The sequence below is a fragment of the Arachis hypogaea genome, chromosome 1, assembly GCF_003086295.3.
Source record: "Arachis hypogaea cultivar Tifrunner chromosome 1, arahy.Tifrunner.gnm2.J5K5, whole genome shotgun sequence".
Classification (NCBI taxonomy): domain Eukaryota; kingdom Viridiplantae; phylum Streptophyta; class Magnoliopsida; order Fabales; family Fabaceae; genus Arachis; species Arachis hypogaea.
In genome coordinates, this window is record NC_092036.1 from 101,753,367 (window position 1) to 101,770,645 (window position 17,279).

At 32.8% G+C, this 17,279-nt stretch overlaps 3 protein-coding genes across 8 annotated transcripts; 1 reads left to right on the forward strand and 2 right to left on the reverse strand.

Moving 5' to 3' along the window:
* Positions 1–1,863: 1,863 nt before the first annotated feature.
* LOC112704023 (probable protein phosphatase 2C 40) lies at positions 1,864–4,747 on the forward strand. 6 transcript variants are annotated; one of them, XR_011868158.1, is made up of 5 exons: positions 1,864–2,142; positions 2,899–3,999; positions 4,082–4,117; positions 4,209–4,346; positions 4,427–4,747. XR_011868158.1 is itself a non-coding variant. In XM_025755627.2 (5 exons), exons 3-5 carry the CDS (start codon positions 2,908–2,910, stop codon positions 4,552–4,554), a joined length of 1,485 nt encoding a protein of 494 aa, XP_025611412.1. In that variant the 5' UTR covers positions 1,920–2,142; positions 2,514–2,625; positions 2,899–2,907; the 3' UTR covers positions 4,555–4,747. The 6 variants fall into 6 exon arrangements, 5 of the variants coding, with proteins under 5 accessions (XP_025611416.2, XP_025611412.1, XP_025611400.1 ...); XM_025755627.2 differs by adding an exon at positions 2,514–2,625 and having other exon boundaries at positions 1,920–2,142; positions 4,082–4,346; XM_025755615.2 differs by adding an exon at positions 2,408–2,625 and having other exon boundaries at positions 1,939–2,142; positions 4,082–4,346.
* Positions 4,748–6,254: 1,507 nt separating this feature from the next.
* Positions 6,255–8,298, reverse strand: LOC112704061 (uncharacterized). The gene is made up of 3 exons (XM_025755635.2): positions 7,840–8,298; positions 7,672–7,747; positions 6,255–7,331 (listed from the first exon to the last, which is right to left on the reverse strand). Exons 1-3 carry the CDS (start codon positions 7,885–7,887, stop codon positions 6,496–6,498), a joined length of 960 nt encoding a protein of 319 aa, XP_025611420.1. The 5' UTR covers positions 7,888–8,298; the 3' UTR covers positions 6,255–6,495.
* Positions 8,299–14,318: 6,020 nt separating this feature from the next.
* Positions 14,319–16,185, reverse strand: LOC112704075 (probable xyloglucan galactosyltransferase GT19). The gene has a single exon (XM_025755641.3). The coding sequence runs from the start codon at positions 15,897–15,899 to the stop codon at positions 14,541–14,543; it is 1,359 nt and encodes a 452-aa protein (XP_025611426.1). The 5' UTR covers positions 15,900–16,185; the 3' UTR covers positions 14,319–14,540.
* Between the last annotated feature and the right edge of the window lie 1,094 nt (positions 16,186–17,279).

Genomic DNA, 17,279 nt, shown 5'->3' on the forward strand with positions numbered 1-17,279 from the left:
AATTTAAATCTTTTAAATTTTAAATTTTATTTTAAAAATGTTTATACTTTAGTCCAAATGGGAGTGTTCATGGATCAGATCGTATCCGCAAATTCGCGATAAATATCCAAAAAATTGCGGATGCGATCCGATCCGCATATTGATCGGATCGGATAGAACTTGATCCGCACTCTTTACGAATCGAATCGCGGATATCTGCTCTACATCTGCCTATCTGATCTGCGGATCCGCAGATCCGCAAAATAATAATAAAAAATAAGTAAATATATATATGTTTGATATTATATTTACTTGTTTGTATGTTTTAGTTAGTAATTATTATTTATATATTGTATTATTTTATTTTTGTTATTTAGAAAAAGTTTGATTAAAAATATTTTAGAAATAAATAAATTTAAAAGTGTGAAAGAAATATTTTTATTGAATTTTTACATAAAAATATGATTAAAAAGAGAATGTTCAATTATGCGGATATATCCGATATCCGATCCGATGAAAATTGTGCGGATCGGATCAAATTTTCGGCCATATCCGATTCGATCCGATCCGCGGACACCCCTAAGTCTAAAACACAAAAGTCAAGCCTAATAAGGATGAAACGGGTAGTTTATGCTTATTTAAGTAAGTAATTGTCTCCTCAAATTTCTTCAATTATCTCTATTTTTCGTGAAAGATATATCCTAACAAACTTCCAAGATAAAAAGAATGGTTATTCATCAATAACACCCCTGAGGTATATTTACGTTCTAATTTACTAAAAATCTGTCTAAAGTCCATGCTAATTTAAGCATCGAAGTCTTTTGTAGGTACCACCACCTTCTCACGAAGAACTTGGACTTCAAGTAATTCTCAAAACAGAAGTAAAATATAATTTTTTATCATTTATTTTATTGGTGAAATATTAAAAAATATAAAAAAATTCAAAAATAAAAATTATACCTTAAATAAAAATTTAAAATTTGAAGTTTAAATGATCCAATTTCTTTTAGAGGAGTGCTACACATACAAGTCATTTGGTTTACAAATCATACAAGTTGGGAAAAACTTAACAAAAAACACGCTGACCCATATACGATTTCCATGGCGTGCTTCGTGTTCCTCCTTCTCCTCCTCTCTTCCTTCTTCTTCTCCTTCTTCTTCTCCTACTATTCTTCTTCTTCCTCCAAGAAAACGAGTTTTTTTTTATCAAATTTGTTTGATCTCCTTCGTGCGTTCTCTCTTTGCCTTTTCATTCATTGTTTTATCTGCGTTTATCACTGGTATTCTTGTTTCGTTTTTTTAGATTTTCATGGTTTCTGAAATCAAAACTTTGAAATTGTTTTGAAGATAATAGAACTTCAGAAATATATCCAAACAATTACAGAAATACACCCAACCGATTACAGAAATACACCCAAAGGATTACAAAAATACACCCAAAGGATTTAAAAAATACACCAAAAATTCGTTGAAGTACACCTTATGCATAATTCATAACTCTTTCTCTTTCTCCTCCTCATGTTCTGTTGCTTTTTCTTCTTCATTTTCTTATTTCATATTCTCATAATTTTTTTTGGAAGAAAAAAATCAAATAAAGAAGAAAAAATACATAATGTTATAAAATCAAAAGAAGAACGAAAAGAAACACGACGATGAAGATAAAACACTTTAAAATCGAAGAAGAAAAAGAGGCACGAAAAAAAATAAAAAGAAAAAGAAAAAATATGAAAAAAATAAATAACTTGTATGGTTTGTATGCTAAAAATTCCTCTTTCTTTTATTAGAGGTAATTAATTTGGAAAGAGCCGTCATGAGTGATGAGGCGTGTGCGTGTGAAAGTGAAAGTGGTTGTTAGCGTTAGCGGTAAAATAGTAACAAAGAGAGGACAAGATGAAATGAATGAATGTTTATGGAAAGTTGGAAACTATAGTAGATGTGTTGTGTACCATCCATTCTCAATATCACTCAGATTCTCCACTAACTCACTCACTCACACACACCCCCACGCTACCAATTTTATTTCCTCCTCTTCTTCTTCTTCTTTGTGATTTGTTAACTCACACTCCCACTCCCACTCTCTCATCTCTCTCTATATATACACTCCTATATTTCCTATCCTTTCTTATTCTTCTCTTCTTCACTCTTCGGGAATCACCATCCACAGTAAGTCCCCTTTTTTCTCTCCTTTTAATCTTGTCTTCTATTCTCTCATGGCATTTTGTTGTCTTGCCTCCATTTCGGTATGATTGTTTTGAGTATTACTAGGACTGACTGCGTTTCTTAGGTTTTAGTTTTCTGAGATTGGTAGCAAGCAAAGGGCACTTTTTTAGCTAAATAAATTCCCAGAGATTGTTTAGAAATGCTAGAATTCTCAAATAGAGATTGTTTAGCTTTCAGCTACTGTTTTATTTGGTTGTTTTGCTGATAGGTTTACAAAGGGAGTGCCTTTAATGGCCAATCTCACGCATTGCAGTGCTGATCCCTACCCTTACAACTGGAATTTTTATTTATTTATGTTTGGTTACATGGGACAGTAGGGACACCATGCAGACCTAGGAACAGGGTCCAACCACGGATACCGGCAAGGGCTTAATTGGGGTGGACATGATCTGAGGATGCAAATTCGAAACTTATAGAAGCAATCAAGTAACTGTTAGCTTGTGCAGAGAATGTATCTCTTGGATTAGTCTCATGAATTGTAAAAATAGACCCAACTTATAAGATACCTAGTGGTTTCAAAATAGGGTGAAATTCATGACACCAAGGACATCTTGTTCCATGTATATTTTATATTCTATAGTTTCTTTATAAACCTTGTTATGTACACTGAAAATTGTTTTGATATGGTTTCAATGTATTTCTAGCTATGTGTTGACCAATTATACTGATAGTGCTGATAATTGATCTCTGTTAAAACAGACAAGAAACATGCTTAGTCCTGAAGGAGAAATAAAAATAAGTTTTGGCTATCAGTGCAACAATATTGAAAGAGGTGGCATCCCTTGTGAGGTGGCCAATCGCCACAATATCCTTCCTGAAGTCCGTAGGACAAGCAGTTTCTCGTGCTTGTCAGGAGCGGCCTTAAGCGCAAACGCTACACTCGCCAACACAAACCTCTGCAATGGTAAGATAGGAGGTGAAATTCTTCCAAGTTGGGACTCTCCTAATTCATTTCGCAAGGTGCCCTCTTCACCAAGTCTTTCAAAGCTGGAAAGGCTATCATCTTCTCTGCCAAGTAGTTTATCTTACCTAAGTTGTAGTCCTTCCACCTCAAGTGATATACTAGAATATGACTCCTGCACATTCAAGTCCATGAGCGATCCTACCAGAACTGAAGGTTTTCTTAATGCTACCGAACTACAAGTGGCAGGAGGAGCTGCTGGTGAAGATAGAGTTCAAGCGGTATGTTCTGAAGAGAATGGATGGCTCTTTTGTGCAATTTATGATGGCTTTAATGGTAGAGATGCAGCTGACTTTCTGGCTGGTACACTCTATGATACCATCATATCTCACTTGAACAAGTTATTTTGGGAATTTGAGCCAGTTTCCATGGTAGAATCTGAAAATTTGATAAGTTTGGGTGGATCCCCTCAATATAACTTAGAGCAGAACCACAGCCTTATTTGTGAAGCAGACCGATCCCTTTCACACAGGGTACTTGATAGCCTCCAATGTGCTCTTACTCAAGCTGAGAATGATTTCTTGTACATGGTTGAGCAGGAAATGGAGGATCGTCCAGATTTAGTTTCAATTGGATCTTGTGTTTTAGTTGTGCTTCTTCATGGTAATGATTTGTATACACTTAATCTAGGTGACAGCAGAGCAGTATTGGCAACATGCAGTCGTGGCGATGGAATGCTCAAGGCTATCCAGCTTACTGATAGCCATACCGTCGACAATGAAGCCGAAAGAGCTACACTTGTAGCCAATCATCTTGATGATCCCAAGGTTGTTGTAGCAGGAAAGGTGAAAGGGAAGCTCAAGGTTACTCGCGCCTTTGGAGTCGGCTACTTGAAAAAAGTTGGTATTCCTGGCTTTTGCGTTGTGTTTGAATGGATGCAAGGGTGGATTTGATTTTCTAATTATTTCATTTTGATTGCAGAGAAATCTCAATGATGCTTTGATGGGAATCCTTCGAGTGCGTGATCTAACAAGCCCTCCGTATATTTCCACTCAACCATCACTGAATGTCCATAAAATCTCGAATTCTGATCAATTTGTTGTGGTAGGGAGTGATGGTTTATTCGACTTCTTCAGCAACGTTGAGGCAGTAAAGCTTGTTGAGTCTTATATCTTGAGCAACCCTTTGGGCGATCCGGCAAAGTTTCTCATAGAAGAGCTTGTAGCTAGAGCAGCTCATTCTGCAGGTCAATTTTTCTCCATCTTTTACTAAATTAACACTTACAGACTTTTTGCATATCTGTTTAGCTGATCAATATTGATGCAGGTTTGACCATGGAAGAGTTGATGAATATTCCTGCTGGAAGAAGAAGGAAGTACCATGATGATGTGACTGTAATGGTGATCATGCTTGGGATGAATCAGAGGACTTCCAAGGCATCAACTTGCATCTAAGACTGCCCAAATCAAAACTTGGCTTCTGAGTAGCTTTTTTTCATGGACATTCTTGGTCCATTACAGCATTATATAGGTTGAAGTTGTGATTTGAAATTGAAAGTGTATATATGTCATTTTAGAATAGTAGAATCAATTATTAGTTGACCCTTTGAAATGTGAAAAATTTGATAGTCTTACCGCTTTGTTTGAATGCGTTTGTTTTTGCCTTGGACTTCAGTGTTCATTTACATGCATGTGTTCTCAATTTCCCTTCCTATAAATTCATATAAAATACTAAGTTATATTTCAGATTATAGCATGTCTTATCTTCCAGTAGCACACAATTTTCAGGAAAAATAGCATCATTATATATTATTATTTGTAAGATCATGTTAACATTAATATCATGATACTAACAAAAAGGCCATTGGGAATAAATGTTGATAAATAGAAATATAGAATACAACTTTTAATAGAAGTTTACTCCAGTGAGTCATAAATTGAAATTGAATACTGTAGTATCAGTGTCCTATCAAGCTGTATTATCTGTGTTTCAATTCACTCACTTCACTTGAATGCATGACTGCTTGATTCACATAATAGCATCACCACTTTTTATCTTCTCGGGCTTCAAGCTTGTGATAATGGACTACACTTGTCACATGCAACTCTCCCTTTAACACTTTTTGCACTTTATTTCATTGATGCTCACAATTATTCTTAGGTCCACAACCTCAATCACTCACATGGCTCTCTTCAACGTGCACAACCATTGCAGGGGGCATTCATTGCATCCTCACTCCTCAATCCCTCATCATGGAACCATTATTTCTTTCTTCTCTATTTGAATCGCTGAAAAAGTTAATTTACTAACAATACATTACAAACTTTGCATGTGAGTTGAAACTTGAAAGCTAAAACTTAAAAGTAAGTAGAAAAACATATATAGAACTCCATGTATGGTATGCTCACAGCATATACTTATATATTTTAATTAAATTAATATGTTTTAAACTATAACTATTAAGCATCCACACAGTACAGACTTGTGATGCTGATGGCTTTGAGAATATGCATGCGATGCCGAAATGGATGGCCTTAAAATGAGACTTGGCTACTAGAAACTGATCTTCTTCTCTTCTCTATTCTTTGTAGTGATGGATGGATGTTATAATCATTACTTTAATAGCTTCACTCAGATTGCAACTAGAAACACTGATTCCCTTGGCTGCCTTTTCTTTTATATTTATTCAAGCAGAAAGTTGATGAGATGAGAAACAATAATAATACATGTTTTCAAAGATATGTTTTTGACCCAAATACACAAATTGCAGAATGTCAACCAAGCATAAGTCTTTTTAATTTGGTATGAGATGCCAATACCAATACCAAATTTAGTTGTCAAGTAGATAATTCATCAGTTGCAAATAGAAGGATGTTTATGCTATGTTTACATTTCTAAAATTTAAAAAAAAAAATAGAGTCTTAATATTGGAAAAAGGAAACATTTGCCTGAGGAGCAAATGTAGTCTAAACACAGGTCAAGCTTCATGTAACTTGACTCATTTCATTGCTGAAACTGTATTTTCCTTTACAACATGGAGGATGGTATCTCTCTTAAGAATATTTCTTTGCTTTGCTTTACCCTGTTGCAAATGACAAAGACTTCAATCTTTGTCTCAGCCCAACCCCAATGCAGCCAAAGTTTGAGATGGATAAGGCCAAAATAGGATGATTATATATATATATATACACATGCCCTCCATTTTCCATCCAAAACAAAACATTAAAGGTTCCATATTAGAACATCATTTATACACGTTGGTCCAAAATCAAATCAAAGGAAGCTAAAAAGCTATGAGCTCTAATACAGAATAAACCATATATGATATCACCATACCAAAACTAAACTAGACTAAACTATGTAAGACTATAACAAAACAGAAGGTGCAATCAAGTTCACATAAGAGAACAGGCATTAGCATTGTCATCACTGAAGATCTCAAAAGGAACCAACGGTGGAGATTGAAAGTGGTAAGGGTCATGGTCAAGACCTGCAGAGATGTAGGGCAATGGTGAAACATAGTAAGAAGGACCACCACCCATTTTGCCATGCATGGCCATGGGACAAAATCTGTTATATGTTGCTAGGTACACCAAAGGTCCTGCTCCTGGGTAGTAGTAAGATTCTGATTCTGGATACGCATATGCCCATTCTTGCTGACGTGTAGGGCTCAGATTCATCTGCCCCACTCCCTCTCCTGATCCACTGTGTGCACCTGCACCGCTTGATGATGCTGAACTCGACCCATTCTTTTCAATTCCACTACTCTGAACCTTCTTTTTCTTCTTCTTATTCTTCTTCACTGAATCCCCTTCACCTTCACCTTCACCTTCACCACCACCACCACCACCCTTACCCTTCTGCTCTTGCTCCGGTGGTGAGGCACCACCTCCCGAAGACTTCTCCGGCGACTTTTTGCCGCCGGTTTTGGACTCGCTGGTCTTCTTCTTGTTGTTGCTTGAGTTGTCTGCATTTTCAATTCCCCTGTTTTTGGCAGAGACAGAGTTTGCTTCAGCATTTGCAGGGGAACGGTGGTGGTTCTCCACGCTTTCTGCATCTCTTTGTTGTTCGTTCCTCTTCTTCGGTTTCCCGTCCTTTCCGGCGCCATTTTCCGGCCAAATCTCAGCGTGCTTCCCAGCTTTGATCAGTTTCCTTATGAGAGTCTCAACACCAACACTTCCCGTCACTGTAACCTTCTGCTGCTGGGGATCAATTGTTGTAGTGAAAACACCTGCAAAAGAAAACAAAAATAAAAACGTTGGGAAATACCCAAAATTCTGTGTCATTAACAAGAAACCAAAAACGTGCACAAGTTCTGTAAAAAAAAAGATTTTTTTTTTCTAAAAATGAAAGAACTAACTTTGAGTTGACTTGGTGAAAATGTGAAATCTTAGCAATGTTATTGTTATACAGTTCATGCATGTGTGGAAAACAAGAACTAGACCCTATAGAAAAACAGGGAACAGTAGAAAGTGTTGAAATTTCAAGTCAAAATACTGTTCATATATGCAGAGCAACCAAAAAAAATGTTTTTTAATTTATGTTTAAGCTTGGTAAATACTGAATAGTACCATCAATGTTGCGTAGAACTTTCTTTACTTTCCTTCTGCAACCTTCACAGTGTATGGAAACCTTCAAGAACCATGTCTGAGAAACAGAGAGGAGACGAGCTTAAGTGCTTAAGAAAGCAAATAGCAAAAAGCTGAAAGTTATCATCATAGTGTAACTAAGTTAGTTACCTGATACTTCAATGGTTCTGAGGCAGCACGAGGAGTCTTTGCTTCCATTATGAGGAAAGAGTGAGAAGGTTGAAGAAGGGATTAGAAACTTGAAAAAACAGAGGAGAAGTGAAAGCAGAGAGACGATAGAAAAAAAACAAAAGAAAGAAAGGGTTGGGAAAATGCCAAAAATGTAGCAGGTTAGCGAACAAAAGAAAGGAAGGGAAGGCAAAGAAAAATGGCTATCAAAGCATAATGTGACACTGACACAAGAACACCACCACTGCTTCTTCTGCTTCTCCTTCTCCCACCCCTTTACATCATTCTTTTTCTCTATTTTTATTTGCTTATTTATTTATTTATTTTCGTAACATTTGTTTAAATAAGGTAATTCCTAATTTTTATTTTTATTTGCTTAATATTTGATGTTGGGTTTCTAGGAAAACCAAAATGAAATAGGAGGCCCCCTTCCCTTGCGTTATTTTATGAACATGCACTATATCTCTTTATTTATCCTATCTTATCTTTTTGTCCCTTGTACATGTATTAAGCTTTTGTTTCATGTGAATGATTTCTACAAAAGAATTCTTTTTTATTGTTCTTCTAACTTCTAAGTAAAAGATTCTTCAGTGAAAAATTTGAGTAACTTGGGTCCTTTTGTTTAATAAGTTGGATGAACATTCTAGTATTTTTCCAATTTGCCTTGAGAAAACACGTACCAAAGTAAAGTCCTTGCATGGAAATACTGGCTAATAATCTTTAACCCATTTTTATATTATTGAAAAACTTTTAAGTGTATCGGTACATTAATATATATATATATATATATATATATATATATATATATATATATATAATGTATTTAATTAAGATGAACGATTAAAATTTACTAAAATATCAATGTGCTGATATACTTAAAACCGGTTATTTTTTTGGATATGAGAAGCATGTGTGTGTTGTGTATTATTGTAGAAAATATGGGTGCTAGACATATATGTGGGAACAGCTTTTTCTGAAACAGGATGAAGAAATCGAACCATTCGATTTCTGTGTAAAAAAAATTAAACTTACTAATCGGACAGTCCGATTAGTGGAGAAGAGGAAATTTAAATTTTGATAAAGGTAATTTATATACTCAAAAATCGGACGGTCCAATTTTTGCTCTAATATCACAATTGCATAAAGCACCTGTACACTCTATATCTACGTTCTATACCATTCTCTCTCCCACATCTAAATTAAAAAAGTGCTTAAAACCTTTTCTATATTATTAGCATGATTATGGGGTTGTTTTATATGTGAAGATGTGATATAACAAATGAAGAAAAGAAGCGTTTTTCTTTTGTCTAGGAGGTGGCAAAAGGCTAAAGAGAAGCAAGAAAATAATATAGGACAAGGTAAAAAGCGCCAAAGCTAGCTGTGTTATGTTATGGGGAAAGCGTAAGATGCAGATTAATGAGGCCTACGCTACATCACCATTGAGCAGGACAAAAAGGGTGCCTTAAATGCTTCCAATTTGGACCAAAAAACACTTGAATTTTTCACCAAACCTCGGTCAATTTAGTCCCCATTAGAGAAACAAAGGACTACCCTCATCTTGATATGCTCTATAGAGCAATTTCCCAGTTTAGACGCAGGTGGCTGCACCAAAATCTAAGACCTCAAAACATCCATTCTCAACTTGGTCAAAACATGACCAACTTCAGCAAATGCTTTCTCTTCCTTCTATCATCATCATCACCATCATCGCCTTGTCATGTACTTTTTCACCAACGAATTCCATTCATCAAAAGCATAGCCAGCCTCTTTAGTCTCTAGTAGTCTCTAGTCTCTAGGCTTAGGCTATTTCTTAATTAATGGCTTGAATTTCTTAAGAAACACTTTAACCACATTTTGGGTAAGAGTCAATAGTCAATACTATCTATACTTTGTTAAACTGGTTTTATTTGAGTGACAATTCAATACTTATTTTCTCTTGAAAGAATTCTATTATTGAGGTTGTGACTTGTGATTGCTGGATTTTATGGGTCCACAAAATCTCACATGCCAATCAAAACATTATTCCAAAGTAGTTCAAGTACAGGTCAGAAATGGCTACAGAGATTTTACTTGCCACGAAGAAAAAATTTGAGATTGCACCATATACAAAAGCAGCATTCTTACATGTTTTCAAATAGAGTGAAAGCCAAATGCTATTACCATTAAATATTGAATGTTTTAGGTTCAAATTTATGCACAAGTCTTATTCACTTCTAACCTCCTTTTAAAAAGCAGAAATTTTTGGTCTTATGATATGGTACGTTGGTAGGTAAAGTGAATAAAGTGAGCAAGTGAGAAACCAAACGTGCCCCCAGAAAAGTGTTGGAATTGAAAAATGAAGGTTATGGCAAAGTTGATAATTATGTAAATCATTAAATGATGAAGAGATTCACGTCACCGGTCATGATCGCATAATGTAGTATTAATTAATGTGAGCATCTGCGAGCTATGGTGTATCGGTGTATGTATATTAATGACACCTGCATAAACGTCACTTACAAGTCACGTTAAACTTTGATATGAAATATTTTGGCATTTGAAATTCTTAATTTTCTGCTAAAAGAAATTTATAGAATTTTTTTTATTTTTTGGTGTCTTCATTCTCACCAAATTTATATGATCCTGCAATGGGCTAATTTTTTTTTTAAAATATTGGATATAGAGTAAAAATTCGGTTAAACTCTAAATTTTAAATCTTATAATATTGAGACTTACTTTAACTTAATATTAAGTTATTTTTAGATTTTTTATTAAATATGTTAGTATTGGAGGTAGTTAGACTGAAAAAAAAAAAAGTGACTCGCGATTTTGTATAAGACAAATAAAAAAAATTGCGACCTACATAATATAGGTTCGACGCCTTATGCATGCAGTAATTCATTGGCTAGCAACAAACTCTTAAATGAAATTTAATACCGCCATAGATTAGTCATTGACTCTATACAATATTTTTGTTTAATTGTGGTTTATAAACCGACCAAATTTTCACCCAATATATATGTATTATACACCTATTAGCCAATATAAGAAAAGTTTTAAGTATATCGAGAATACTGATATTTTACTTATTTTAACTGTTGATCTTAATTATAAAAAATATATATAATATATATTAATTAAAATCAACAGTTAAAACAACTGAAATATCAGTATTCTCCAATAGACTTGAAATTTTTCCGCCAATATATGAAAATCACACTATATATTGGGTCATATAAAAAATAATTAGTACCTGCAATGCATATAGGCATATTTTATCTTTTGACATTATATTTGTGCCAATTCTTTATACACATATTTTTTTATGTTTTTTTATTTTTTAAAAGATAATTTTTTTATCAACTATTTTTAATATCAAAAATAAAAATATATAAAAATTATACATATAAAAGTAAAAAATTAAATTTAGTATATTAATTCTATAAAAATTTAACACAATCATCTAATTTTTTTTTTAAAGATAATGTGCATAAAAATTAGCTACTTTTAAATAGTAATATAAGAATATGAATTATTCTCTACATACAAGCATTTTTTCATATAAGTCTTTATAAGTTATTTATATTTACGTTCTTCGTTATCGTCATCATCAACACCACTTCTTCCTCATCCTCCTCCTTGTTCTCTTTTTTTTTCATTAGAATTTCTTCTCCTCCTTTCTTTTTTTCTTTCTTCTCCATCATCAATTATCTTGTTGTTGAAGATAATAAATAATTCAAATTCAAATTGTCAATTAAACCAGAACAAAATTGATTATTGTTTTAAATCCAATCATGTGGTTGAGGTGTGGTTCAATTCAGAAGAAAAAAAGTAGCATTAGAGAAAATATTTTTCTATATTTGCAGCAAATTTTGGTGTAATACGAAAATATTTAGGTGTATTTTTATTCTGATAAGTTCTGCATAATTCAAAACTCTTCATCTTCCTCCTTCTCATCTTTTACTACTTTTTTTCTTATTCATCTTTTTCATTTTCTTTTATCTTCTCAAGTTTCTTCTTATTTTACTCTCTTAACAAAAATAAAAATAAAAAAATCAAACAAAGAAAAAGAAAAAACACATAATGCTGCAAATTTTCTTAGAAAAAGATGAACTTACATTCATTTAACTAAGAAAGAAATAAGAAAAAAATATAACATTAGAGGAAACATTTTTTCTATATTTGCAGCAAATTTGAGTGTAACACGAAGATATTTTGGTGTGTTTTAAAAAGCTTTGGGTGTATTTTTATTCTGACCATCTTCTTTTTCTTTTTTTTTTCTTATTCATCTTTTTCTTTCTGTTTTACCTTCTCAAGATTTTTCTTATTTTACTCTCTTAACAAGAATAAAAACAAAAAAATCAAATAAAAAAAAAGAAACACATAATACTGCAAAATTACTTGAAAGATTATGAACTTACATTTTTATTTAACTAAAAGAAAGAAATAAATAAGAAAAAATAAGAAGAAGAAAAAAATGCAGTATTAGAAGAAACATTTTTTCTGTTTGCAGCAAATTTGGGTGTAACACGAAGATATTTGGGTGTATTTTTATTCTGATAAATTCTGTATAATTCAAAACTCTTCCTCTTCCTCCTTCTCATCTTCTACTGCTTCTTCTTCCTCATATTCTTATTTCGTTTTCTTATAATTCTTCTTGGGAGAAAAAATCAAAGAAAGAAGAAAAAATATATATAATGTTGCAAAATCAGTAGAAAGAGGAGGAGAAATAAAATGCAGCAACAATAACAACAATAAAAAGAACTATGATGAGGATGAAAACGCGAAAAAGAAGAAGAATGAGAAATGCGAAAAAAAAGTGAGGAGGAATGCAAGGAAGAAGGAGAATAAAAAAAAGGAGAAGGAGTAAAAGGAAGAACGTAAAATACAAATGGTGAAGAAGAACAAATTCTCATTTCGCGCTATTCAAAGGTGAGGAAGCCCGTGTTTACACCATCTTTAAATTGAGAGTTGTTTTTGTTGAGTTTGCGCTTATTTGTATAGACTTGTATACCAAAAAGAATTGTATGTGTAACAAGTCTCTAAAAATATATAATTAGTTGTTTAATGTAAATATTTTTTAAAATGACATTATATCTGCATTAAAATTAAATCTTAAAATATAAAATTACCTTTTAATAGAAAAAAAACTTAATAATAACAATAATAATAATAATAATAATAATAATAATAATAATAAAATGTCATATATGTAGACCAAGTTCAATACTAACTTGACCAATAATAATAGATAATAAATTTGGGCCATGGGCTTAGTCTCTCCCCAGAGCACAAGCCTGTTACTGGGCCGAAACTAGCCAATTCTTACCTAGGTGGCTTTCTGTCTACATAAGTAGCCTAATATAATACCAACAAAAAATGTAGTCGAATCTATATTTCATAGAAAATTATTATCAATCAACTAAACCCATCATCATCCTTCATAAAGATGAATAGTTATTTGAATGCCTAATTTAAATTAAATAATTCGCTTGCAATAATTCATATATGTGGATTAGATAAAAACTTTAAATTTAGTTGAACCAAAAGTCATGTGGATGTGGAGTGTTTGTCTCTTAGCGTGCACTTTCCTAATACTACTAATTATAAGGATGGATTGTCATGTCTAAAAAAAATTAGCATCAGAATAGACATTATAATGTTTACACAATGTTGACGAGAATGATGATCGGCATCAGAAAGCTCATTAGCCATAATTTTTTTTCTTTTAAATGCAAATAAGATTATGTGTTTTAACTCTTTTTTATCAGGTCATAATTTTTAAGTTTGCCATAAATTGTTAGATTAAGAAATAATTGAAAAAAAAATTATTTTTTTCTGTTAATTTTATCGTTTAATCTCAATATCAGAAAACATAAGAGTTATTGTATTTTTGTATGATCTTGCTTCATAAATAAATATGTTTTTATACTATCATTTTTAGTTGTTTTTTTTAATTATAATTGTTTATCAATTTTTTATTTATTTTTCTTGTTTATGATATGGATGTTTCATTAAAAGCTTTTTTGTTTGATATTCTCTATTATATTGTTGTATTTTTCTAATATATTTTTTGTACTAGTTGTTTATAATTATTTTAATAAATTTTATTAATACATAATTTTTTTAAAATTTTATTATTTTTAGTTTAACTTTGTATAATTTTTATTATGTGTTATTGAATTAGTATGTACTTTATTTAGAGTACTAAAGAATAATACTAAAAAATTATGATAAAAAGTACTAAATTTCAATATAAAAATTTAAATTCTTTAAAAAATATATATAGTGAAGAAGTGCTAAAGAAAATATAATAAGAAACTATAATAAGAAACTGTTAAAAAAAAATATAATTTCTAATGATATAATTACATATTTTTAAATATTTTTGTAAGTAAATATAATTTTAAATAATATCATCTAAACAACATATATGTTATTATAATTTATTTTAATTAAAAAATTGTTAAATATAAATCATATTAACACCAACTCTAATCAATTTAATACAAATTTCTCTTTACAAACTTTAATCCAAACATGCTAAAAAAAATTGAAATAAACGAAATGAACTACAAGTCTCACTATTTTGCAGAAATGTTGGCTCCAAAAAGCATTTACTCTTTAATCAATACTCAACAAAATCTATTAATAAGTAAATTATAACGAATTACTTAACTAACTAGAAAAAGACAAAATCATTATTACAGAATGAGAGGTTGTGAATGAATCAAGCTAAGTTCCTGAAGACGGGATTGAATCTTTTCCAAAGTACCATCAACAGTAATATCAAAAGCATCCTTCTTCATCCTTAAACCTGGAGAACTGTTATGCTTGCGATAAACAACTCTGGGAATCAATTCAAGAACCTTCTCCCTCATTCGCCGAACCCTAGCCCTGGGTATCTGCTTCAAAACATCCAAGATCTTCAAACCCTTAAACACTACATCCTCCTTTGGAATAAATACTGAGAAACTCTCAAATTCGTTCTCTGATAAGTGCCACCCGTATTGCGCCTTTGCTGATAGATCTTCAAAGAACACTGGTATGCAACCCGCCACGATCCCATCGAACGTTGACCTCCGCGTCGGTGTGTCCCCTGGCGGCTGCAAGCAGAAGCTCGACTTCAACATTGGCCTCATGAACCTCAAAGGGTCATGCTCACAAACACCGTTCGAGCAATCCACGAATTCGCACAGACTCTCGTACCCGTCAACACCGGTGGCATTCGCCGTCGCGTACTCGCACTCCATCCTGATACTCCGACGGACATTGGGACCACCCGTGGAGGATCCACCACCGCCCGCAAACATGGCCAGATTAGAACGCTTGGAGCGACGCACGCGCTGCACCCAGGACTCTAACAAACCCAGATTCGGAGGATGAAATGACGTTGGGTAAGGAACAGCGTGCTCCTGCCAGGGCCACGCGCGAGATTCGAGCGTGAGAGCGGTGACGTTGTAGAACTCGGGAAGCTCAAGAAAGGAGGTTCCCCAGAGAGGCGGGTCATTATGTAAGGGCTGCGTGAAGTCCCAAGCGGGGCGAGCCATAACAAGGAAGTGATCGTGGCCCATTCTGCGGGCCCAGATCTCAGGGGAGTCATCCTGGAGGAATTCGAAGAGTTCGAGGCCGTGATCAGAGCTTGAATTGTAGTCTGGACCGTAAAGGTAGCGGAGAGCGTCTAGGGAGGCGTAGTACGGAAGGAAGATGGCGTCGGCAAGAGAGGGGTCATGGGTGAGGCATGGGTATTCTAGCATGCGGCGGTGGAATATGAGTTCCAAAGTGGACGGGTCGGTGCGGTACCAACTGTTTGAGTGGTTGTGCGTCTTCTGACCCAGGCCATGGTTCGCAAGGTACGGGCAGAAGTCGTCAAACAGCGGGTATTCGGAGCATTTTGACAGTAGATCTAAGTTGAATCTTGGTGGTATCTTCCTTATGTGTATCCATCTCTTGTCGCACCTTTTTTCTCCTTCAGAGTTGGGTTCTACATCTGCAACTGCATCATTCAAGCAGATGACCAAGCACACCAATATAGTTTGAATCCTGTATGTGGAGGATGCCATTGTTTTTGGGGTTTAGAGAGAAAGGGGTGGAAGTGGAAGAAAAACTGTAAAAACAAAATAAATAATAAATAAATAAATAAATAATGGAAGATAGTGGGGAGTTTGGCAGCGATGATTTTGGTATGGAAGAGAGTTATTTGACCCAAAATTGTCGGTGCATGCTGAAATAGATACGACGTCGTATATATGGAACCAGAACCATCCATCTTTTATAACTTTAACGCCCATTCATGGATCAGTATATGCGGCTCACATTTAGAGCATAGTGTGGGATCACTGCCTCCACGGCCTCTTATATAAATAAGAACAATAAAAAATATGTAAGGTCAAGTCTGCCCTCAGTAAAATACAAGTTAGAGAAAGGTTTTTCTCCATTACTTCTCTCATAAGGGCAAATCAAGTTCACTAAAAAATAATATCTATTTGTAAGGATAACTATTACATTGGTGAATCCAATTCAAATACGGGTATATAGCAATAATAGCATACTATTTGCTAAATGGAAAAACTAAATACATTCCTAAATAATTGCTCTTCCACTGATTACTATAACGATATTAATTATGAAATAATGAATTTATTTTAATTTATTTATTTTTATTATTCTATAATTATATTATTTTAATTTATATTAAATTAAAATGTTGCTATTAGTTTTTATTTTAATGGTAATTTAATTTATTTAAATATTTAATTAAAATAATTTTTTAATTTTATTTTTAATTGTTTCTGTTAACCTTGATTAAAATTATTTTATTTGTTCTATATTTTAGGTTAATCAAATTATCACTGCTTATTTGTCATAATTTAGGTTAATTAAATTATATATTTTTTTCAGTTTGTGTTATTTAAATTGGTTATTTGATTTGATATATTTTATATTTATAGTTTTTTTTTTTTACTAAAGATAGGGAGAGTGGAACCCATAATCTCTTGAATAAGTATAAAAAAATTATGCCATTTAAACTATAAGAGCTTATTTATATTAGTTTTAGCTTGGCTGGTATTTTTATAATATTACTATATTAGGTTGATTTATATTTCTCTAAAGTATATATAAATAACGTGGATCAAATAATTTATCGCTATTATAATTGAATGCAGAATTTTTATCCTATTTAATAACTTAGATATGTTCTTTTATTTTTTATTTTTTTCTATTTTTACCTTTTATTTTTTATGTGTATTCTTATCTAAATATTAAATGAGTTTTTTAAATTTCTATTAAGAAATATTTCTTTATTTTGATTAGAGTAATGACCATCACAAAAGTTTAGATTATTTTATTGGTTTGTGATCCAAAATTTTTAATTAAATTATTGTAGAAGAGTACATATAGAATACATAGTTCATTATAAATTGGATCTTTACGTAGTTAAT